The 26,597-nt window shown below is 40.9% G+C and overlaps 1 protein-coding gene across 12 annotated transcripts in view; it reads right to left on the reverse strand.

Moving 5' to 3' along the window:
* Window positions 1-26,597, reverse strand: part of BPIFC (BPI fold containing family C) — a 54,181-nt gene that overhangs the window by 25,066 nt on the left and 2,518 nt on the right. For 2 of the 12 annotated variants that reach the window (XM_042993125.1, XM_042993127.1), the window contains 7 exons: window positions 26,367-26,465; window positions 26,219-26,295; window positions 20,364-20,464; window positions 14,973-15,066; window positions 7,887-8,010; window positions 3,850-3,970; window positions 184-312 (listed from right to left, as the gene is read on the reverse strand). In XM_042993125.1, coding sequence (XP_042849059.1) covers window positions 184-312; window positions 3,850-3,970; window positions 7,887-8,010 — 374 coding nt within the window. In that variant the 5' untranslated portion in view covers window positions 14,973-15,066; window positions 20,364-20,464; window positions 26,219-26,295; window positions 26,367-26,465. The other 10 variants (XM_042993124.1, XM_042993126.1, XM_042993128.1 and 7 more) reach the window with 10 other exon arrangements.

The following is a 26,597-nucleotide window of genomic DNA, read 5'->3' on the forward strand; positions in this document are numbered from 1 at the left end:
GCCCCCAACAGAGATATTCTGATTTAAATCTCTCTTGGAAAAAAAAAAATGCTCTTGAGAAAGACTGCTAATGGCTAAGGGAAATAAGCCTAATGTCAAAAACATCACCAAATTTATGTACTTCCAGTTTTTGTTCCACTTCTTCCCAGAATGGCGGCAGACTTTTTTCAGTGGGATACTCACAAGAGTGGAGACTTGATCTCCCAGTCGGTGCTGATGTTGGCAGTGCCGTGGTTAGTCAGTGCCTTGATCCCTACCCCAGGCACAAAGGCTAATGAAGTATTTGGAAATGAAAAGGCATTGATTTTTATGCTGTAGAACAAGAAACAGAGAGGTCAGTGCATATCTTCTAACACTTCTCTAAGTGAGGCAAAAATCAGAAAGGAGTTTGGGGAACCCCTAATTCCTGTAGAGGAAGGAACCTCAGGTCTGCGGTGCCTCTGGGCATTGCCTTCTAATTCCCCTTTGGTCCTTGCCAGGAAGCCCCTTGTTTCTAATTGAGGGGGAAGTGAGCAAATTTAGAAACAAATGTGAAAATAATACATTTCTTTAGTTTCATTAAAGACAATACAATATGAGTACAACATCGCCATCATTATTTTTTCCTTCAGCTGTTCCAGTGCTTCTCAACGGGGTGGGGAAATTAGTATTTTGGGTGGGACAATTAGTTTTGGAGAGGACTTTATATACATTTTAGGGTACCTGGCATATGTACCAACTACACGCCAGTAGTGCCCCTCCCCCATCACTGGACAATCGCAAGGGTGCCTTTCTCCTATTCCCAGATGCCCTCTATATGGACAGAATTTTCCCTAGTTGAGAAAGTTAGAGTCTTCCCTAGTTAGAGCAGAATCTTCCCTAGTTAGAGTATTAACTTCCCCTAGGATTCTCTGAGCATAAGAGGCAATGGGCTACAAGTAATCTACATAGGTAGATAGCTCATGTGTTGAGTGATTACTCCATGCCAGGCACCATGGTAAGCACTTTATGTGCATTAGCTCATTTTAGTCCTCATGATAATCCCATGAAGCTGTTGCTGGTTTTGCAATTTGCAATTCAGAGATGAGAGGATAAGGAAGTCATGAGCACTTGGTTGAAGTCATATGTAAGTGGTAGAACCAGACCTGGAGCCCTCCTCAATCTGTTTTCAGACTGTGTGCTTAACACCGGGCTATGCCACTTCATGTATTCTGCAAGGGGCACTCAACTTGGAGATGAGTTTTGTGCCAGCCATGCAAACTTAGGTAAGGCACTTAACCTCTTTCAGGCAATCACTCAGAGGAAGGTTTACTCATGGGTAGGCTGAGAAGACAAAATGAGATCATCTATGCATAACTGTGGCACAGGAGAAAGACATTGTTCTGAACCAAGGTTAGGAAAAATGTAAAAGATACATGTGATAGCTGATAACAAATGCCTATCTACTGTTTCTTGTATTTTGCATCCTTTCCTACCTGTTCTTTGTCACACACCCTGAGTCCCACTGTGGGAAGAGGATGGTGGAGATTCATTTAACAGATCTTAGAAATATTTTCAGTTTGGTACCTATAGGCCTAGCCCATTCTTTATATTCAAGCTATGGATGTATCATGAAAGAGATAATTTCTTTGTTGGTGGACACGTAGGTTATTTCCAGTATTTCTGTGTTATAAACAATGCCACACAGAACATTCTTACATGCTGTTTACATGTGTGTCTTTCTAGTGGTGATGCTGAGAAGTGGGATTAGTAGGTCAAAGGGCATGCATTAAAAAAAAGGTCCTTGTAAATTACCTTTTAAAATAGCACTGCCCAACAGAAATAGAATGTGAGCCACATATGTAATTTAAAAATTTCTAGTAGTCACATTTTAAAAAGGGAAAAGAAATGGGTAAGACTGATTTTATTAGTATTTTTTTTTTTTTTACTTAACCCAACATAATCTAAAATGGTATCATTTCAACACATAGGCAATATAAAAATGATTAATGGGATATTTTGTTTTCCTTTTTTCAAAATAACTTCAAACTATGGTCTGTATTTTTACACTCATAATGTGACTCAAGGTGGACACTGAATTATCGGTGTTATCAGAAACACTTGTTATCAGAATTATCAAGTGTTATCAGAAACACTTGACCTATATTTGATTGGATAAAATATTCAACTGATAAACTTACATACGCAAATTGTCCCACACATACTTAAAAGCTTTTCAATAACTGAACTGAGTATCAAGTTTTAAATTAAAATTGATTGAAATGAAATACGTAAAATTTCAGTGCCTTCATTGCACTAGTCATATTTCAAGTGCCCAGTAGCCACACGTGGCTAGTGGCTCCTGTGTGGGGAGCACAGATCTGAAAGTACTGTACCAGTTCACCTGCTCCCACTAGCAACGCATGAGGATACCTGTTTTCCTCATCTTCACCACACTTCATAATATATGATTCACCCTGGATTTTTCTGCTGTGGGATTATCATCACTGTAATTAAATCATTCATTCTGTAAATATATCATGTCCATCTCTCTTACTGGACATTAAGGGCAGGAGATATATCTGTGTCATTCACTGTAATATCCCCAATCACTAAAACAAAGCCTTGGTATCTAGCAGTAGGTCCTCAATAAACACTTGTCGAATGGCTTCCTTTATTAACAACTAGAGCATTTGCCAGGAGCTTTACCTAGATTACCATCCTTTTCCCTACCCCATGCCCCCCAAAAACTCATGATTTTATAGAATATTATCCTTGATAGCAGGGAAATTATTACTCCAAAGGGTTGGAGCCAGCAGGGAATTATCAGTGGATTGATAAAGCCTTGGGGCAAATTGTGAATCACAGATAATTCCTTATAAAATCTTGACTCTCTGCTTTACCTTTAAGACTGACCTCCAGATGGACAAAGACATCTTCTCTGTACACCGTCTTTGGGGCTTTTGTTGGCAACTGCGGCAGAGGTTGCCGGTTGTTGTCTGAACAGCCATTTCCCCTTCTTTCCTAACCTTCCCTGAATTTGTTCAGGATGTCAAAGGTGTCTGGTTAGAAAATGAATATTCCAGTCCCTCTTGCTAATAAGTATGGCCATAAGACTAAGTTCTATTATTGTATAGGCAGAGTATTATTAGAGCAGGGCTTCAGAAAAAAATTCAGTGAAGAGACTAACCCAGCTTACAAGAACCCTTTCACCCTTGCCTGTTGTTCCCTCTCAGGCTTGACAAATGGATTTGATGGCTAAGCTGCAGTGGCCATACTGGACCATGAGACAACTTTGAGGACAGAAGCCAGAAGTAAGGATGGTGGGGCAGAGAAATATAAGAAGCCTGGGTTCTGATGAAATCATGGGACTTCCAAAGGATTTCTCTAGTCTTACTTTTGAGCTTCTTATGTGTGGCCTATTTCTACGACCTCTGAAACCTTAACCAAACTTAACTAAAGTAAGGAAAGCCTTGATGAGAGTAGATTTGTTTTTGAGACTGTGGTTGAATCCTACATCTAGGTTTAGGGTGTGGGGTCAGCAATAGGATGGACAAGAATTTCACTTAGAAATTCAAGGGGCAAGGAGTTCTCATTTTAGGAAAGAGGCAAGGACATGGGACTCTGACCATTTTCATCAGACACAACACACAAAACTAGTGTGCAGCAGGGATATGACTTAGACCCAGGTGTTCTGACCCAAATGCCACAATCTTTGTCAGCTTCACGACCCCTCTTTCTTGGGTCATTCATCTGATAAGCCTCTTACCAAATTTGGTTTACCTTCTACTGTGCAGGTCCTGGTATCACACCAGAAGACGTGGTGGCATATCCACAACCCTAAGGTTTTAAAGATTAATTTCACGGCTAGAAATGTTCTTTTTTACTTACTTTGAAAAATTGTAGTTCACATAATCAACCTTCAGAAATTCCAGAGATTCAGAACCCTTTAGGTCTGGGATGTTTTTTTCCTTAAGCATTTGCTCAATCATCTCCATCCCAGCTTGAATGCCTATGAAGGAACCAAAGAAAGCATTTATTGATCATGCCACAGATGATAATGGCATAGCGCCATTAAATATACGCATGAAGTTTACAGAGTACGTGCTCTTAGAAACTTAGAAAACAGCAACCCTACAAAGTGGATGTTACTGTCCCTGTTTTACAGGTGAAAGCACTGGTCCTCAGAGAGGCTAGTGAAGACCCCAGGACCCCAGAACTAACTGTATGAGAAATTCTCGTTATGTAGCTAAGACTAAAGGCCTGTTACTACAGGCAGTGTGAGGGGGAAAGTACAAAATTATTATCATTATTATCCCCATTTTAAAGATGAACAAACTGAACCTAAAAGGCATGAATTCGCACCTCATTCACACAGCCAAGAACTGGGAGCCCAAGAGTGAAATCTGGGCAGTTTGGTTCCAGACTCCATGCCTTATTAGGTAGTTATTCCACATTCTTCCTTTTCCCCTAGATTCTTTAAGCTCAGCAACAGCATGGGCTATTGGGAGCTCGTAACCCTCCTGAAATTCCAGTAAAATACCATGAATAGGTTGTGTGTGTATGCGTCCATTTGTATCTCATATTTCAGGGGAGAGGGTCCATGTTTGCTTCAGACTCTCAAAAGATCCCAGGACCCCAAAAATGTCCTTAGTAAGCCCTGCTTTTTTGCAATTCAGGAATAAACCTGTCCCAGGTTTACATGGTAGTATCCCAGGACACATTTTTCTGAGTTCACGGAGAGAAAGAGCCCTTTTCTACATAAAGAGCTTGAGAAAAGTAACTTACATAGTAAATGAAGAACAGGATTTTCATTTTAACCTTCTTTTTAAAATTTTATTTTTATTAAAAAAATTTTTTTAACGTTTATTTATTATTGAGAGACAGAGAGAGACAGAGCATGAGCATGGGAGGGGCAGAGAGAGGAGGAGACACAGAATCTGAAGGAGGCTCCAGGCTCTCAGCTGTCAGCACAGAGCCTGATGCGGGGCTCAAACTCAGGAACAGTGAGATCATGGCTTGAGCCAGTCAGACCCTTAACCGACTGAGCCACCCAGGCACCCCTTCATTTTAACCTTCTTAAGGAGGAAGCTTTGCCCTTATGACTTATTTTGCAGCTTAAGCTCATTTCCACTTAGGCTGTCCTTGTGGAGACGGAGAAGAGCAGATTTTATCTTCTGTAACACCATGAATAATACTGTAATATAGGGATGTAGGGGTAGAGTGTGAAGGATACAAAGATGGAACCAAAGGCACTATCAGACAGCTTAGTTTCGAATCCTATCATTGTCACTAGCATTGCAGGACTCTGCAATTTATAAAATCTTGCTGTCCCTTGCTTTCCTCATCTGTAACATGGGAACATTAGTAACTGTGGAGGCTTCTGTTCACACATGTGAAAATAACAGTAATTGATATCTGTTGGGCATTTGCTATTGCCAGACCCTCTTCCAAAATTTATGTCAATTCATGTGTTTCCCACAATAGCCCCATGCGTAGGAACTATTATTATCACCACCATTTTAAGAAATACCTTGAAGGTACTACTGATAATAGGGACATAACATTTTTCTGGAAAAATGTGGCAACATAAATATTTGATGAATTAATAAGAATAGCTAGTTTGTGTGCTTATATGTGCCAGGACTGTCCATACTCTACACATATTCTCTCCTTTGATCCTTATGGCAACCCAGTGACATAGGTATCATTATCCCTATTTCACATAGGAGGCAGTTGAGGCTCAGAGAGGTTCACCAGCTTGCCCAAGAGCTCACAGGTACTTAGTGTCATTATTGACAGTTTGGAGGAATAGGGAGCAGAGAACAAAGTGTAGGTTTTGAAATCGGCAGAGCAAACCTGAGATCTGATCTTGTCTTGCCCCCTTACTGGTGTGTGACTTGGAAAATTTAATTCAGCCCCTCTGAAGCTCAGATTCCTCCTCTGTAAAATGACTATCCCTTCTTTGTAGGGTTGTTGTTGGGATTAAATCAACCCAGAGCCCATAACATACATATCAAAGAACCTAGCTATGATAGAGGCTCAAGAAATGGTTCTGATAGAAATCATAGCCAAGAAATGGTTCTGACTTTAAAGCCTGTCCTTCTTGATTCTATGCCATATTTCCACAGATGACCCCACATGATCCTCATGTTATTACACGGGGGCACCATTGTTGTCATTCCCCCATCCTGTTTTCCAGAGGAGAAAACCCAAGGGCCCAACACTATGTATTGAGGAAAGGGGCAGAACTGAATGAGATTCATACCCATGTGGACTGACTAGTTCTGTTCTTTTAATTGCTCTGATCTTGAGGGTGGAATAAGCTGTTTTCACAATTTTAATACAGTTTCAAGATATCTATTTCTGTGCATATTAGTATATTAATAGAGTAACAAGATACACATATATGTACATATATACATGTGGATACACACAGGAATACCTGGTATGTAATTCTTATTATAGCCAGCTCCTATAACAATCATACAAGATGGATAATTTAAGATTCCCTGTGCCACATGAGGTACTGGGGGAAGGAAGGACAAGGATTTGCCACAAACTCAGTCTTTCCTTCCTCCATCACTCCCTTCCTTTCTTCCATCATTTGTATTTTTCTTTTAAAGAGTGCTCTATGCCCAGCATGGAGCCCAGTGTGGGCCTTGAACTCACAGCCCTGAGAACAAGACCTAAGCTAAGATCAGGAGTCAGACGCTCAACCAACTGAGCCACCCAGGCACCCACATCCTTCTTGTACTTCTTTTCTGGTGTTGCAGGTGAGGAGTTTCCTGGTTACACTTTGCTATTTCTGAGTGAGACTAGCAGTGCTTTAGTTAAGAAGGGATGGAGATTTCTGTTGCCCGTACTCAGCTAACCTCAGGCCAAAATTTATAGGAGAAAACTCGGCCTACACATTTTGATTTTGCAGTCCCTCTGCTGTACACAATCTGCCTTCGCCCCAGCTCTGCCCAACATTTATAAACACCTCTGAAGGGGTTTTTCTTCATCTTTCAGCATCTCAGGCCCCTTTTTGCATCTAATGAATGCAAGGAGCTCCTCTCAAGAAAAATACATGATCATCATCCACATTAAATTTGGCACAGTTTTAGGGGACTCTAAGTTCTTTTTGAGATCAAGACCTTTCTGAAGCTCTAAGCTATTTCTTTCACTCTCACATCTCCTCCCCTCTGTCCTATGATGTATCCTCCTTTAAAGCAGAGATGTTCATTGTATGTGCATGGGGGGTAGAGGTGGGGGAGGGGAGAGAATGAATATCTGTGGCTGTGTTTGGATAGGTCTACCATCAAGGTGATTGTTTTCTGTCTTATTTTATTTTTTTAATGTGTATTTATTTTTAAGAGAGAGAGAGAGAGAGAGAGAGAGAGAGCGCACAAAGTGGGGAGGGGCAAGAGAGGGGGACAGAGGATCCAAAGTGGGCTCCTTGCTGATAGCAGAAAGCCCAATGCGGGACCTGAACTCACAAACTGCGAGATCATAACCTGAGCTGAAGTTGGATGCTTTACCAACTGAGCCACCCAGGTGTCCTTTTATTTTATTTTTATAAAATGTTTATTTATTTATTTTGAGAGAGAGAGAGAGCAAGCATGCATATATGTGAGCAGGGGAGAGGCAGAGAGAGAGGGAGAGAGAGAATCCCAAGTAGGCTCTGACCTGTCAGTGCAAAGACTGAGGTGGGACTCGAATGCACGATCCATGAGATCCATGAGCTGAGATGAAGAGTCGGATGCTTTAACCGACTGAGCCATTCGGGCGCCCCAATATGACTGTTTTTTAGACACCACTTCCTTCCCAGCCATCTTAGCAGCCTCTGTATTAGGGGCTGGATCACCTGCAGTAAAGCTTGCCTCAGTCATGAGACAGTCTAGTATGAGCTTTCAGGTTTGGAGGGCTGAGAGCACCCCACTCACCATAGTCCAGAGCCCGCTGAGTAGCCCTAGCCTTGATGCCAGGGTAAATGGTCTGGGCGGATGAAGTGTAGAGATTCCACAGGAAGAAACATCCCCAGAGGACTCCGACTGTCTTTGTATGCATCTGCAATCAACCAACATTTATTGTTCCTTTATTATTCTTGACTTTTTTGTTGGTCAGTTCCATCCAACTTTTCTATGATTTCTTGTTTCATTGCTTACTTCCAAAACTCACTCTACCCACCCATCTGTCCATATATCCATCCATCCATCCATCCATCCATCCACCCACCCATCCAGTAGTCATTTATTGAACACACCAGAACATGTGCTAGGTGCTGAGGATGCAGAGATGACCTATGTGTGCTCTCAACCTCTGCTTCCCACAGACTAGTGGGTGAGTCACACACATACACACAGATGATTATAACTCAACACAACATAATGCAATGCAACACAAGAGCCTTGCCGTAAATGTAACAACTGTGATATGCCTTGGAAAGGATAATGGGGTGGGGATTCGGGATTCTTGACAGTTTTAGAACAAGAGTGAGTAGTTTAGAAAGGTGGCTTCAGTGGGTGTGAAACAATCACTCATCTGCTTGAAGACCCTTAATGACTCCCTGTTGCCCACAGGACGGGGTTTAAGCTTGCAGGCCAGCTGCAAGGCCCTGCCCTTCTCTACACCTCTACTTCCTCATTGACTTCCTTCCTTAACACACATGCTTGGCTTACCCCAGAGTCTAGTACAATGCTTGGCACATAGAAGATACACACAAAAAAATCTTAAATCAACATCTCCAAGGAGAGGGACCACATGTTTTCACTGCTATATTGCTATTGCTTAGCATATATTAAATATACAATGTATACTTATTTAATTAATGGACTCAATTAATTAATGCCAGCCCATTTTCCTGATGAATGAAGCAAAGGTTACCAACAGCAACAGTGACATGGGTTATTTTAATGACAGCGGAGTGAGTAATACATTCGTAAGTCTTGTTTCTAGTTCTGGGAGTTTACAATCTGGCTGAGCGACTATTGCTGCATTCATATGTGCCAAAGACCCACAGGTGACAGATACCCACTGAGTTAGCATACAAATGTGAAACAAACCAGGGAAGCATTTGTGGGGGTGTCAAGGAAGAGGAAGGTGTGGGAGTCATGCAAAGGGAGGGGTCAGGACAGGTGAGCAGGGAAGGATTTAAAGAAGGGCTAGAATTCAGGAGCAATCTGCATAAAGGAAAAGATCATTGAGAGGGGTGTGTGTGGGGTGCTTGGCCAAGACAAGCAAGAGGTTTGATAAAGGGGATTGTGTGGGCTTTATGGAGAAGGCCATAGAGGTGGGAATAGAATGATGTAGACAAAGGGGGTATTCCAGAGAATTTACTTGAGAGGAACAGAGCAGTCTGACCAGGGAAAGGAGTGTCCAAGCAAGGCTGTTGCTAGCCTATCTTGGTCTTTTGTTTGGAATGGGAAAAGGTGCCCTTTGGAGATATACCAGCCTTCTGGCACAAAGGGGCCAGCAGAAAATGTTTTAGGAAAATCCCACACCAGTGTGCCCAGCTTGGTGGGGAGGGCAGGAGCTGCTCCCCCGCCCATCCCTTAGGCTGGCATTTTGTCTAGTGCACAAGCTGCCCAACCTACACAGAGGACCTATGTTCAGATTAGTGAATGGTCATGTGGGTATTTTGCTGGAGGGCCATGAGGTTGAGAACTGGGATCTTGACCTCTCTGTTCTGTGGTGCATAAGTCCACCTTTAGGTGTGAGAAGAGCCTGGCTCAGTCAACATGTTTACATTTCTCACCCAATCTCCCAGGAGCCCTCTCCATGTACCCCACTGTCCAGACAAACTGGACTCCTGGTTCCTAAACACCCACCATGCTTCATGCCTAATGCCTACGCTTATACTGTTCTTCTTCACTTAGGCCGGCAGAAACCCTGTGCATCCTTAAGGTCCATTTTATATTTTTTTATTTAAAAAAAATTTTTTAATGTTTATTCATTTTTGAGAGAGAGAGAGAGAGAGAGAGAGACAGAGAGAGAGAGAGAGAGAGAGAGACAGAGAGTGAGTGGGGGAGGGACAGAGAAAGAGAGGGAAACACAGAATCCAAAGCAGGCTCCAGGCTCCGAGCTGTCAACACAGAACCCGATGTGGGGCACAAACTCACGAACTGCGAGATCATGATCCAAGCCACCTGAGCCACCCAGGCGCCCTTCCTTAAGGTCCATTTTAAACACAGCCTTCTTTCTGAAGCATTTCTGACTTCCCTAAGTTAATTAATCTCATTTCCTTCTGAATGAGAAGAAATCTTTGGTCAATATATATATTTATTCATGTGTGTACATTTATTTTCTCACATATTGTCTGTCTCTCCTACCAAAATGTAAGTGCCATGAGGGCAGAGACCTCATCCGGTTTGGAGGTCCTAGAGCCGGCTTAATGTCTCAGATACAGAGTGATTGGTAAACATTGGTAGAATGAATCAATGAATTCTAAATGAAGGAAGAGTCCTTACCTCCTTCTGAATTATAATACAGTCCTTTGCAGAGGCGATTAACAAAGCATTTGTACACTAGTGAAGCATATGCACCCATTAAAACAGATGTTGGCCACAGTCTGGGGGCAGGGTTGGGAGGGTAGGTACTGGATCATAGGGACAGGAGAAGTCTTGGATGGACTGGCCAGTGTGGTTGGGGTACTGGAGATAGGGTGAGGGACTCACAGTGACTATTTACTATTAGAAACTGAGGCATTTCAATATCTTAACACTGCTATGGCCTTATGCACTCCGTGTGATGTTTCGGCCCTATAGAGTTGATTTGGTTGTACAGGACAATGTACAGAAAGGGGCAGCAGTGCTGGGGGCAGGGCTACAGAGGGGTGGCTTGGGGATAGTCAGGGTGCAGAAGACACCAAGGGAAGCACAGAGCAATGACAGTAAGAGCCAACGGGGAGGGACTCGAGTAGGGGGCTGATCTCTGGTCAGAGAGTTGGAGGAAATGTGGGGAGTAGGACAAGCAAGCAGGAGCATGGTGATATCAACATCTTATACTCCGTTAGAATGGACGCAGGGGTTAGGTCCTATTGCCATCTGCACTAGGCCCTCTTTCATCCTTGTTGTCCAGGGGTCTCAGAGAGAGGGACAGGCAGAGATGGATGAAGCTATGGGGGTGAGGGGAACACTCCTGGGGCTGAGGTTAATGACTATTCACCAACTAGTATGAAAGTATTTCCATATTTTAACAAATGGTGAAGCCATGCTGATGTGCAGGCACACTGACATGGCTGTGGGCAAATAATTGTAAATGGATGTGCCATATACCCAGGCAGGCACGAGAGGGATTTTTTAAAAAGAGGGAAACATTTTCAAAGCAGTGGAAAGCAAAAGGAAAAAAAAATGTTAGACCAAAAATTCTATACACACTCCACTGTATCCAGATTAAGGTTGAAATGATCTCTCTGCCTGGCACATAATAGGACCTCAATAAATATTTTCTAACTGACCAACTGACTGGCTTACAAGATTTTGGTTAACTAAGAAAGGTTCTAGAAAAGTGTGAAAAAAAATGAGAAAACCAAACCATCATCTAAATAGTTCTTCATTACTACAGTAAAAGAGCACAATAAGCCAAAGCAGAGTTGTTACTTATTAATGGAGTAACAACTAAAATAATAAATTTGTATTTTTTTTTACCATTTACAAAACTCACAACAATTCTTGGAGGTAGATGTTACTATTATCCTACCTCCATCTTAGGCATATGGACACAGAGACTTAGTCTGGTGACCTATCTGAGACCATGTAGTAAATCAGGCACCTGGCAATCACAACTTGCTCTTCTGGCTCCCAATGTTAGTGTTTATGAATTTAATTACTTGATAAGTGCTAGATTTTTCATTTTTATCTGGGAACTTAATTTTTTTTTGACATCTATTTATTTTTGAGAGAGAGAGAGAGAGAGAGAGAGAGAGAGAGAGAGACATACACAGAGTGTGAGTTGGGGAGGGGCAGAGAGAGAGGGAGATACAGAATCCAAAGCAGGGTCCAGGCTCTGAGCTGTCAGCACAGAGCCCAACATGAGGCTTGAACCCACGGACTGCGAGATCTTGACCTGAGCCAAAGTTGGTTGCTTAACTGACTGAGCCACCCAGGCGACCCTTCATCTGGGAACTTTAAATATGAGTTATGTGATGCCATTTTCTATGTAGAAAAAAAATCATTAAGCATCTGGAAATTTTCAAGCACCAAAGTGCAAATGCTTTTGTATTTTCTTGGGCACAAATGCAATTTTAAATTCCCTTCCAGCAGCAAAAATCTATTTATCTTCTTGGTTAAAGGACGTTTCTGAAATGGTCTACTTTGATGGAGATCCAGGAACTCAAAACTGCACATAGAAAAACATTTTTCCTCTAGAAATTTTATGAGTGAATGAAATTACTGGGCTATAAAAGGATAGACTGTATGTAACTTTCAGTTGAATTGTTTGTTAGGATGATAATTTATGGACAGGGGAGGGAAGGAACCTTGTCAAGCAAGGAGATGAGTCCTAAAAGGTTAATTTGGCTGACAAGTAAGGGCAGGATAAATTGCCCTAAAAGAAGGAATCCAAGATGACTTATATACCCTGCCAACTAGTTACCTATTTTTTTGGTTCTAAGGATTTGTTTCTTTCCAAGATTCAAAACCTCATTAAATTACTATACCAATGAACAGACAGAATAACACTTCTAAATTAGATGGCCCTACCATAGCAACATTTTTCTAGATATGTCCCCTGAGGCAGGGAAATAAAAGCAAAAATAAACTATTGGGACTACTTCAAAATAAAAAGCTTTTACACTGTTAAGGAAATAATCAACAAAACTAAAGGCAACTTATAGAATAGGAGAAGATATTTGCAAGTGATATATGTGATAAAGGGTTAATATCCAAAATATATAAAGAACATACACAACTCAACACCCCAAAACCTTACAAGAATCTAATTAAAAAATGGGCAGAAGACATGAATAGACATTTCTCCAAAGAAGACATCCAGATGCCCAACCAGAAACATGAAAAGATTCTCATTACTGATCATCAGGGAAATGAAAATCAAAACCACAATGAGGGGTGCCTGGGTGGCTCAGTCAGTTGAATGACTGACTTCGGCTCAGGTCACGATCTCACTGTTTGTGAGTTCAAGCCCTGCGTCGGGCTCTGTGCTGACAGCTCAGAGCCCGGAGCCTGCTTCGAATTCTGTGTTCTCCCTCTCTCTCTGTCCCTCCCCCACTCATGCTCTGTCTCTTTCTGTCTCAGAAATAAATAAACATTAAAAAAAATTAAAAAAAAACACCACAATGAGATATCACCCCACACCTGTCAGTATGGCTAAAATCAACAACACAAGAAACAACAAGTGTTGGCAAAGGATATGGAGAAAAAGGAACACTTGTGCACTGCTGGTAGGGGTGCAAACTGGTACAGCCAGTTTCTTCCATACTGTGGAAAAACAGTATGGAAGATCCTCAGAAAGTTAAAAATAGAATTACCATATGATCTAGTAATTGCTCTACTAGATATTTACCCAAAAAATACAAAAACACTAATGCAAAGAGATACATGCACTCCTATGTTTATAACAGCATTACTTATAACAGCTAAATTATGGAACCAGCCAAGTATCCACTGATAGATGAATGGATAAAGAAGATGTGGTGTACACACACACACACACACACACTCACAATGGAATATCATTCAGCCATAAATAAGAATGAAATCTTGCCAGTTACAACAACATGAATGGAGCTAGAGAGTATAATGTTAAGGGAAATAAGTCAGTCAGAGAAAGATGAATACCAGATGATTCCAGTCATACGTGGAATTTAAGAAACAAAACAAATGAGCAAAGGAAAAAAGATTATATATATTATATAATATATATGTCATATGTACATGACAAACTAAGAAAAAGTCTCTTGACTAAAGAGAACAGATTGTTACCAGAAGGGAAGTGGGTGGGGGGATGGGTGAAATAGGTGATAGGGATTAAGGAGTGCACTTGTTGTGATGAGCACTGGGTGACGTGTAGAATTGTTGAATCACTATTTATACACCTCAAACTAATATAACACTGTATGTCAACTAACTGGAATTAAAGTTAAAACTTAATAAATAAAAGCACAAATATATTAGATGACCTTTGCCTAAGCCATTCTGATGACCAGAAATAAGAAAACTCCAGGACAACTTAGAAAATTCCTGAGACAGGTTGGCTTACCATAAGTATTCACAGAGGGGACCTTTGACAGACTTTGGAAAAATCAGTTAAATGAGTGATAAATGAATTAAATGTAGCCTTTAAAACAAGGGAAATGTTGAAAAATTAAGCCAATTGGTTTAAAGAAGCCTAGGCTGTCAGAATATTCCAACTTAATGGTTAAGACAAAATGAGTGTAAGGAGTCTAAACCAACAGGTATTGAATATGGGCAGAACTGGGGACTAATTTCAAGGGATTCAGCCAACACATCTGATTTTACCAAGATCTCTAATGACAAGGCCTTGAAAATTTACTTAATCTTCCCCAAACTCTATACTTAACACAAACAGGTTAAACAATTCGGGCAAGTGGGAGTGTCCTTTGCTCTGGCAAGATGTAGGTCACTGATGTGGTTTAAGACCTGGCCCCAAAGCACAGAGATCACAGCAATTCCTTACTCCTACATCCGCACTAGTTCAGAGATAAGCTAGAATTTTCTGCCACTGAGCTGGGTTCCTCACTGAAATGAAGGCATAAGTAAGTCCAGACGATTGAGCGACCATCTTAATACAACATTGCTGAATGATGCAAAACTAAGTTTATCCTCCAAACAAGCTCTCTTTTCTTTCTTAGGCCTATTCATAGTCTTCTGGGGGAGGCATGAGTGACAGGAAAACAAATACAAAACAGAAAAACCTAGGCAGACAGTAAGGACTCAGGCTATGTGACAGCTGACTGTCCAAGGTGTTCTACCAGATCCGGGGCATCTCCATTAAGAGGGTAATCCCTGTTGGGAGATGTTGTGCTGGCAGAGAAGTTTGTTCATGATTCTTACCTCAAGTGGAGGAAGCGTCCAACGCTGGGGAGCACCTTTGATTCCTTCTGCCTTTGAAGCTATGTGTTCTCCACTTGAGCCTTGAACTCAGCTGCTGAAAAGACAAGATAATTAAGTCTGAATCATCTAGTGGTGGATTTTTTAAAATGCCTCTTTCAAAATGTAATGTATAATTGCTACACTTCAATTGCCCAATAACATGAATGAACACTACAGCCTCTACCTAGATGAGTAGACAATGCCACCCATGCAATGATTACCCCCTGCCAACACACACACACACACACACACACACACACACACACACACACACACGAAATTATTACGACTACATTACCAGAATGATTAAGTTGAGACTTCCAGGATACTGGAAAAGGTGTCAAATTGTTTTGAATTGGAAGAGGAAGAATTTTCCTCTCTGGGAAAATAAGCCAGTTTCTCCTGGTCAGGGTCCCTGCAGTGGGTGGCCCCTCACTGCTCACAATACCTTTTGGACTTTTGGTGGATCAGATTCAGTCTGAGAGCATGAGGCTTGGTAACCGGGCTGATCTAGTTACCACCTTTATCTTGCAGGGTAGGAGCACAGATGATATCTCTAAGTGTCTGTTCCTTTTCAGGTTGTTAGTGCCTTCCGCTCCCAGCATTCCTTTGAGGTAGGTTGGGTGGGTGCAGCCACCACCATGTGACTTCACATCTGTAGGTTCTAAACCTCATCTGTACTCCCATCCCCCATATTTTACTCATTACATTTTACATGGCCAGGGAATCTGCTTGTATAAAGTGTCTAACATCTTACTTACAGTTTTCAGGGTAAGATACAGTGACCAAACTGCCGTCGTTCCCCAGGATGCAGGGTTTTCCGTACGAAAACCAGGGCAGTCCTGGGAAAACCGAGGAGATTGGGAACCCTAATAAGAACAGGCATGTTTCCAGGTTTCTCATCTAGTGTGCCTCCAGTTACATTTGCCTTTTTAACTTGCGTTTCCTTAGGGACAAAATGGGAGTAAGAATAGTATCTACCTTGATAGGTTCTGGTGAAAAAAAGTGCTGTCAACCATCAGTCTGTTTGGGCTGCTACAGTGTATGAACAGAAATGTATTGCTCACAGTTCTGGAGGCTGGGAAGTCCAAGATTAAGGAGCCAGCACGATCACATCTTCCTGGTTCACAGCCAGCACCTTCTGCCAATGTCCTCACACAGTGGAAGGAGGCGGGGATCTCTCTGGAGCCTCTTTTATGAGGCATTAATCCCATTCATCAGGGTTCCACCTTCATGACTTGAGCACCTCACAAAATCTCCACCTACAGATACTATCACCTTCGGGGACTAGCATTTCAACATATGAACTTTGGAGGGACACAAACATTCAGACCATAGCAATAAGCCGTAAGAATTTGCTCTTAAAATGGTAAAGTGCTGTAAAATTTTATTTATTAGTATGTGGCCTTATCAATGGTGATACAAGCCCGAAGACATTTTCCTCATAGAATCTTTTATTGTCTGTCATCACAGATTCCATGCATTAAATTCACAAATATTGGGCACCTACGGTGTGCAAAGACCTCTTCAGTAAAAAAGACAGAATCTCTGTCCATGTGCAGTTTATTAGATGAAGACACAAAATACATAAGTAAACAAAATAAATAAAAATGTATACATTGTGACATGTGCTATGAAGGAAATAGGGAATGTGGTTGTCTTGTAATTGGTAGGGTGATATCACTGGTGGAGGCATGTTTACTCTGCAAGATGGTCCAGGAGGGCTTCTCTGAGGAGGTATATTTGAGCTGAGATCTAAGCACAAGAAGCCAGGTGGGCAAAGCACAGAAGGGAATGGGTGGAGGGAACAGCAAAGGTGGGCTGTGCGTCTGTGACGTAGGAACGGCAGAAATACTGGACATCTGAACAGCGGTGTCACGTGGGGAGTTGGAGTTCGGGGCAAGGTCTGCTGGAAATAATGAATTTCTAAGTCATCATCCTAGAGGCGAAGTGAAAGCCACAGAAGTGGACAGGTGCATGTGAGAGGCGGTTTCCCGTGGTGCACGTGCTACTGGAGGGATGTGGGATCATCTCAGGAGCTGGAAACTTAAACACTTGAAATTTTATTGTGATTGTTTTTAGCATATGAGGAAAAAGAATACAAAAGTAGACATGGGAGAAGAGGAGTGACATCACACATCACATGGAAAACGATTCATATTTCTGTCCTTTCCTCAGAATCTTCCCTGGGTGTCAGTGCCTGTTTCTCCTCTTTCTCTCTCTCTTCCCTCACGGTCCCAGGTTTCCTCCCATCTCTCCTGCCCAGAGCGGCTGCCTGCCTTCACCTTCATCCCCTGCTGCCCCATTCTTTTTCTGTCGCAAAGATCCCCAATCCACTCAGCCTCCTATGTGCCTCTCCTGTCCATTAACCAGCTGCACAGGATCTGCTAGACTTACAGGAAAGCTGAACGTTGTAAAACAGCAGTACTTTTCCTGATGTAAGTATTAATTTTTCCTTTTGTCCTAGAAGATCTGGTGGAAACCTGAGTCACTGTTGTGTATTCTGGGGCATCTGGTGCAGGATTTGAGGAGAGTTTTCTGGAAGGGTGGCCTGGAGAAAGTGAACCAGGGGTCTCTGTCCTGCAATGCTCCAGGGCTCTAGCCTCACAGGGACCTGCCCTGCCCACCCCACCCGGTACCCCGGACAATTTACTCCACTTGTCTGGGTCTCCACCATCCTCTGTACAAGTGGAGACCATGCTTACACTTCAGAGTCGCTGAGGCAATTAAGCTGATTGAGCTAGCACATAGTTTTTCATACAGTGTTAATAAGATGCGTCACTACTATATTTTCTCTTTTTTATTTTAAATTAATAATTTGAAAGATATTTTAAACAACTTTTGAGAAACATACAAAGTTGGGGTGCCTGGCTGCCTCAGTCAGTAGAACGTGAGACTCTTGATCTTGGGGTTGTGAGTTCAAACCTCACATTAGGTGTGGAGCCTACTTTAAAAAAAACATACAAAGTTTAGTTTCTATGGTATTTATTTTTTACATTTACTCTCTATTTGGAAATGAGTATGTTTTCCGTTTATATAGCTTCCCCTTTTAAACAAATGTACATATAGTTTAAGAAGTGGGTTGATTTATGGGGAAAACGAAATAATGGTGCAACTCAGGTGGGACATGGAATAATGCTAGAAAAGGAGGCTCTAATAATTCGAGTTTAGGAAACAAAGATGGAAGAAGAGAGTGCAGCTAGTGTGTTTTATTTTATTTGGAAGGGACCTGGGAAGTCAGCTCAGTTAGCCTCCTTTCTGCTAAAGGAGTCGCTTTAGGGTAAATTTGCTGAATTTGTCATCATGACAAAGCCAGTAGCACTGTGCCCAGTTTCATTATTTATTTTAGTTTTTCAGATTTAACTGAAAATTTGCTGGGAAATCCTGATTATCCAGCCTACCCACGATGGCAATCTAGAAGGCAAGATTAATTATTTCACTTACTAATGGCTGACTGCTGTTAGTCTCTACAGATCAAGGGATGCTTTTAATTAAAACTCCAAAGAAACATTATAATTAACTAGGTAGAATAATTGTTCATTAAAGAAAGAGGTCAAGATGTTAGTGTTCCTTAACAGTGTTAAGGAACTGAGCATCCTGCTTCTTAGAATGTCCAGGCTATTCCCATATAGAAAAAAGCTATCTGAATACCAGACTTCATTTGAGCTTGGAAGACAAATCATATTATTCTTGCAGGAGAGAAAAGTGAGAGGGGTAGGGATCATCTGTATATGGGGTTGGGGGGGGGGATGTGCCAACATTTTGTATTGGTGAAATCTGGTTAAAAGGACACCCTGAAGAAGGAATAGGAGGTAGGAAAAAATAAGAGCTAACATCTATTTTTTGTTATGCTCTGGGCACCAACCATATATTACCTCATTAAATCCCCACCAAGACTGTATGAGGTACTAATATTATCTAAATTTTATAGATGAGGAAACTAAGAGGTTAAGTATATGCCTAAGCTTAGGTGTCACAGTTAAGGCTGTAGAGCCAGGACTCAGGACCCAGTTGTCCTACCTCCCGGAGTCTGTTCTCTTAACCACTATGCCAAACTGCTTCTTCAGGAAGTGGTTAAAGGGCAGCCCACAGCCCAGGGGATGTGGAAGGTGAGGAGAGAGAAGGATGCTGTTGCTAGGTAATACATCTGCTTTTCCAAGTTGCTAACTGAATCTGTGACAGTGACACAGATACATGTATTTGTTTGAAGTTGCTAGCCTATTACTGACCAGAGGAAGCTGTCTGGAATTTGTGTGGCTCTCAAGAGAGATCAGTGACCCTACAGTTCACCCTGGAAGGGCTGAGGAGACATCTGGCAGAATCATCTTATCACTTGGAAGCATCTCCCCCTGTCTTCCCAGATCTGTCCCAGGCCACCCTCTCCTGATGCCTGTGGTGACTGATCTACCTAGACCATGGCCCTCCCACCAGTCACATTCTGGAATGGTTTATGGCACTATCTCCCTCCTGGTTTTGAAAAATAAACAAATCCACTTACCCACTTACCTCTACTTATTATCAGTTGTGTGAAAGGGAACTACATTTTATTATTTGCAGTTCAAAGTGAATTTAAATTCATGTTAAATTTGAAATGTACATACATGACCCTTATGAGACATGAGGGATATTGTGGAACCAAGCACTCATGATAGTGTAATACAACTTTGAAATGTCTGAGAACCATCAGTGTGAGCCCACATCACACAGACAAGGGTTTCTCCACCTTAGTGCTATTGACATTTTGGGCCATACAATTCTTTCATGTGGGGGCTGTCCTGTGTGCTGTGGGACATATAACAGCATCCCTGGCCTCTGCCCTGATGTTAGTAGCACCATTTTCTCCTACCTTAGTTGTGACCAAAATATCTCCAGTCTATACCTGTCTAATGTCCTTGGACAACCTTGGTTGAGAATCAAGAAAATAAAGTATATTCAAGTATTCTATCTAGCCCTTGCTATAGAACATGGCTCCTCTTGAGGTCCAGATTCTAATATTCCTAATAATATTATTCTTAATTATCCAATACATATTTGAAAACATTCTCTTGGTGACAGAGGTGACAGATTCAAGCAAGACTGAAGTTTACATAGCAAATGGTGAAAATCCTTGGGGCTCCTCCCATCCCTTATCCCTGTTTTCTGTATGCTTCCTTCTAGTTTGCTTTCCAAGAATATTTTTATATTTTTATTTTGTTTCTTTCAACAGATTCCATATATCTTAATTTGGTCCTTGGATAGGGTTTTAATCATTTTAACAGCTTCTGAAGATGCTTTTTCTAGCTTGCATGGTCCGAATTTCATCTCACAACACTTATTTAAGGTCCATTTCAATTTCTTACCAAGCACACCTACCTCAAAGTGCTTCGTACTGTCAAGACAACCCAAAACAACCACAGCAAGATCACATGGGCCAGACCAGTGGTTCCCAAAGTGTAGTTTCACAGCAGCACCACCTGGAAATCATTAGAAATGCAAACTCTCAAGCCCTTCTCCAGACCTACTAAATTAGAAACTGTGCAAATTAAAGCTCAAGATTCTGGAAAATGTATTGGATTTGTAAGTAAACACTCAAACTAAGCCCAATCTGGCATTCTCAGGTAGAGACAGAATGAAGATCATACTTTCCAAACAGATATACCAAGAACTCAGAGATAAGCATGAATATCTTTATACCATTTTAAATTTTGCTTAACCGGGCCTAACAATGGAGGTGGGGACTGGATGTTGTTGAAGATGGATAAAACCTGCCTTGTCCCCTTAAGAAACTGATAACCCAAGACTAGAGAAAGCCTGATATGCAAATAATTGCACTGTAATATGATGGATAACATTCAAAAGTATGTTCCAAGTGCTCTTGGAGCAAAAGGAAGGAGCAACACACTTTTCTTTGAAGAAGGTATTCCAGGTAGAAGGATCAGCATGTGCAGAATCACAGAGGCATACAAACTTACTTGTGGGAGAGGATGTAAAGTGGGGGGCCAGGGGGGATGTATTTTGGATTAGTGCAGTGTGAATAGGGATCATTGGGAAGATTGAAGAAAGTGGTTTCCAGCTGGACTATGAAGGGTTTTTATCATGCAAAGAAATTTGATTTATATTTGGGAAACTAAAGGAAACTCAACAATAAGAAAAATATAATTAAAAATTGGACAAGACATATATGAAAAGCCCACAGCTGATATCATGCTAAATGGGGAAAAACTGAGAGCTTTCCCCCTGAAATCAGGAATATGACAGGGATGTCCACTCTCACCAGTGTTGTTTAACATAGTGTTGGAAGTCCTAGCCTCAGCAATCGGACAACAAAATGAAATAAAAGGCATCCAGATTGGCAAAGAAGTCAAACTTTAACTTTTTGCAGATGACAAGATACTCTACATGGAAAACCTTAAAGACTTTACCAAAAAGCTGCTAGAACGGACACATAAATTCAGCAAAGTTGCAGGATACAAAATCAATGTACAGAAATTGGTTGCATTTCCATACATCAATAATGAAGCAACAGAAAGAGAAATCAAGAAATCGATCCCATTTACAATTGCACCAAGAACCATAAAATACCTAGGAATAAACCTAACCAAAGATGTAAAAGATCTATATGCTGAAAACTATAGGAAACTTGTGAAAATAAATTGAAGAAGACACAAAGAAATAGAAAAACATTCCATGCTCATGGATTAGAAGAACAAATATTGTTAAAATGTCAATACTACCCAAAACAATCTACATATTCAATGCAATCCCAATCAAAATTGCACCAGCATTCTTCTCAAAGCTAGAACAAACAATCCTAAAATTTGTATGGAACCACAAAAGACCCTGAACAGCCAAAGTAATATTGAAAAAGAAAACCAAAGTGGGAGGCATCACAATCCCGGACTTTAGCCTCTACTACAAAGCTGTAATCATCAAGACGGTATGGTATTAGCACAAAAACAAACACAGACTAATGGAATAAATTAGAGAACCCAGAAGTGGACCCACGAATGTATGGCTAACTAATATTTGACAAAGCAGGGAAGAATATCCAATGGAAAAAAGACAGTCTCTTTAGCAAATGGTGCTGGGGGAATTGGACAGCAATATGCAGAAAAATGAACCTGGACCACTTTCTTACACCATACACAAAAATAAACTCAAAATGGATGAAAGACCTAAATGTGAGACAGGAAACCATCAAAATCCTAGAGGAGGAAGCAGGCAAAAACTTCTTTGACCTTGGCCACAGCAATTTCTTGCTTAACATATCTCCAAAGGCAAGAGAAATAAAAGCAAAAATGAACCATTGAAACCTTGTCAAGATAGAAAGCTTCTGCACTGCAAAGGGAACAATCAACAAAACTAAAAGGCAACCGATGGAATGGGAGAAGATATTTGCAAATGACATATTAGATAAAGGGTTAGTATCCAAAATCTATAAAGAACTTACCAAACTTAACACCTGAAAAACAAATAATCCAGTGAAGAAATGGGCAGAAGACATGAATAGACATTTTTCCAAAGAAGACATCCAGACAGCCAACAGACACATGAAAAGATGTTCAGTATCACTTATCATAAGGGAAATACAAATCAAAACCACATTGAGATACCACCTCACACCAGAGTGGCTAAAGTTAACAACTCAGAAAACAACAAATGCTGGTGAGGATGTGGAGAAATGGGAACACTCTTGCACTGCTAGTGGGAGTGCAAACTGGTGCACCTGCTCTAGAAAATAGTGTGGGGGTTCCTCAAAAAATTAAAAATAGAACTACCCTATGATCCAGCAATAGCACTACTAGGAATTTATCCAAAGGATAGAGGAGTGCTGATTCATAGGGGCACATGTACCCCAATGTTTATAGCAGTGCTTTCAACAATAGCCAAATTATGGAAAGAGCCCAGATGTCCATCAACTAATGAATGGATAAAGAAGATGTGGTTTATATATACAATGGAATAAGAAAGAATGAGAAAGAATGAAATCCTACTATTTGCAATAATGTGGATGGAACTGGAGGGTATTATGCTAAGTGAAATAAGTCAGAGAAAGACAGGTATCATATGTTTTCACTCATATGTGGAAATTGAGAAACTTAACAGAAGACCATGGGGGAAGGCAAGGGGAAAAAAACAGTTTCAAACAGAGAGGGAGGGAGGCAAACCATAAGAGACTCTTAAATACAGAGAACAAACTCAGGGTTGATGGAGGGGGGCAGGGGAGAGGGGAAAATGGGTGACGGGCATTGATGAGGGCACTTGTTGGGATGAGCACTGGGTATTGTATGTAAGAGATGAATCATGGGAATCTACCCCCAAAACCAACAACAACAACACACTGTATACACTGTATGTTAGCCAACTTGACAATAAATTACATTTAAAAAAGTGGGCAAGAGAGCTGAAAACACCTCACTGAAGATGTATTGATGGCAAATAAACATACAGAAAGATGCTCAGCATTATCAGGAATTGCAAATTCAAGCAACAAGATACCATCTGTTAAAATGGCTAAAATGAAAAACAACCTGACAATACAAATTAATGCAAGTCTCATTCACTGCTAATGGGAATACAAAGTGGTACAGCCACTTTGGAAAACAGTTTGGCACTTTCCTGCAAAATTAAACCTAGTCTTGCCATATGATCCAGCAATGGTGTTCCTGGGTGTTTATCCAACTGATTTGAAAATTTAGGTCCACATAAAAACTTGCACAAACACAAATATTTATAGAAGTTTTGTTCACAATTGCTCCAAACTAGGAGCAACCAGTTTATCAATAGGTGAATGGATAAACTATAATACAACCATACAGTGGAATGTTATTCAGCATGAAAAAGAAATAAGCTATGAAGCCAAAAAAGACATGGATTAATCTTAAACACATATTGTTAAGTAAAAGAAGCCAGTCATGAAGCCAGAAAATTCTATCCACATTCTGATTCCAATTACATGTCATTCTGGAAAAGGCAAAAGTAAAGTGATGGTAAAGAGACCCGTAATTGCCAGAGGTTTGGTGGGGGGGGGGAGGGGTACGTAAGAGTGGTGGTGAAGTAAGTTGAAGCACAGGGGATGTTTCAGGTTGGTGAAACAAGACATTATGCATTTGTCAAAACTGATAGAACTTTACGGGTCAAAGAGTAAATCTTAATGTATGTAAACTTAAAAAAAAAAATCACGTAGGAGATGGAGAGGTCCATGACAGAATGCAGAATGTGAGAAAAGAATCTAAATGTATTATAAATGTATGAAACAACCTTGCTGAATGGGATTGGGGAACAAGATGGTGACCTGGGTCAGTTTGGGAAAGAATGGAGTCTGTAAGACGAAGGGCTACACGCACGGTTGATGAAGCACTGTACTGCAGTTGACAAGGTTGTTTTTGACAAGGGTATGGGTTAAGAACTGTGAAACTGCTAGATACTGGAAATGAATGATTAAATAAATGGATGGTGGATGGGGTGGAGCTAGATTTGTCACAGTTGGATTGGGAATTTACAGACAAAGCAAAGAAGGTGACCAGAATGATCATGTGGCAATGGATTAGAGTTGGCAACATGAGAATGAACTCATGCTCAGCTTCATACATAGATATAGATGGTTATGTATGGAAAATGTACATATACATATCTCTCAGATGTGTCAGCTGAGAAGGCTTAGAAGCAATAATAACCCAACAGCAATGAGCGCACCTAGCACCCAGATACTGGTTTTTTTTTTTTTTTTAATTTTTTAATGTTTATTTTTGACAGAGAGAGAGAGAGAGAGAGCGAGCGTGAGCATGAGTAGGGGAGGGGCAAAGAGAGAGAGACACACACACAGAACCTGAAACAGGCTCCAGGCTCCCAGCTGTCAGCACAGAGCCTGACGCGGGGCTTGAACTCACAGACAGTGAGATCGTGACCTGAGCTGAAGTCGGACACTCAACAGACTGAGCCACCCAGGCACCCCCCAGATATTGATTTCTAATACCACTCTTCAGTAAAAGGAACTGGGGCACCGTGGAAAAATGGCTGATTCTAAGGTTGGGGCAGGATATATACAAAATTGTCCTAAAGCATCTTATAGTAACAGAAAATAAGAAAGTGCTCAAAACTAGAAAAAAAAGAAAACACAGAAGAAGTGAACAAAAATCCACAGTGATATCAAATGGATACAGTAGCCAACTGAAAGATGTCCCAGTGGTCAAAGCCGGAACAATTTGAGCAAAAACAGATAAATGAAGTAGTATTAGATTATAAGCCAAAGAATAAAAGAAATGTAACTCCACACTGATATAAATAAAGGACTGAATAAATAGAAAACAGAACAAATCTCCTGTATAGAGGAAATTCAAATAATTTATGTACATACTCCACTCCTAAGGAGGTAGGGCATAACTCCCACTCTAAGTGTGGGCTGCACATAGTGACTTTCTTCCAAAGGATACAATATAAAAAGGAGAAAAAAGGAGTAACTTTACAGTGGAGAAGCCAAGTGATCTGAGTTAACATCAACAGTGAGAAGTCATATTGACAGTATGCACTGTTGACATGAGAATGGAACCTGGACTTTTGCGGTCTACCTCCCAGGAGCACATTACCTCAGTCTAATCATGAGAAAATATCAGACAAATTGAAGGATGTTCTACAAAATACCTGACAAGTAATTCTTAAAACTGTTAAGGTCATTTAAAAAAAAAGAAAAAAAGGAAGTCTAAGAAACTGTCACAGCCAAGAGAAGCCCAAGGAGACATGATGACTAGGTGTAATGTGGTCTCCTAGGTGGGATCCTGGAACAGAAAAAGGAGATTAGGAAAAAACAGAGAGAATCTGAATAAAGTATAGACTTTGGTTATTACAAATGCATCAACCGGGCATCTGGGTGGCTCAGTTGGTTAAGGTCATGATCTCATGGTTCGTTCATGAGTTTGAGTCCCACATCAAGCTCTCTGCTGTCAGCACAGAGCCTGCTTTGGATCCCCTGTCTCTCTTTTCTCTTTGCCCCTCCCCTGCACACTGTGCTCTCTCTCTCAAAAATAAATAAACATTAAGAGGTTACTAATAGGGAAAATTGAGTATGTGGTATATAAGTCTTCAGAATCATTCCATAAACCTAAAACCATTTTAAATATAACATTAAAAAAAAGGAAGCCTTGTGAGCCAATGTATTCCCACAGAAGACTGACATTATCCCTTTGTAGTATTCTATGAAATGGCTCATTAAAAAAAAAAAAGAAATTTACATTTCTGAAGTCTTTGAAAGTTGCAGTAACTGTTGCTTGCAGACATTAAAATGGGATCTGTAAGAGAAAAAAAAATTCTGAAGGAGAGATAGTTGAGAGATCATTGTCATGGATCTTTGAGGTTTTGGATGATCATCCTCTAGAGTACCTTAAATCTTGGCAGTGCCTTGGAGATGCTCTGGTTCTCTTCCAGGACCCTGCTAAATCCCTGTGATTGGATTACTTCTGCCATGCCGGTGGTTACACCCTACTGGGCAAAGGATTGAGACAAGGGTCCCAGGTAGATTAGTTTTCCGTTGTTTTAACAAATGGTCGCAAATGTAGTGGCTTAAAACAAAAGACAGAACCAAAGGTATTCTCTCACTTAACCTTTACAACA

The sequence above is a fragment of the Panthera tigris genome, chromosome B4 (genome assembly GCF_018350195.1).
Source record: "Panthera tigris isolate Pti1 chromosome B4, P.tigris_Pti1_mat1.1, whole genome shotgun sequence".
Taxonomy (NCBI): domain Eukaryota; kingdom Metazoa; phylum Chordata; class Mammalia; order Carnivora; family Felidae; genus Panthera; species Panthera tigris.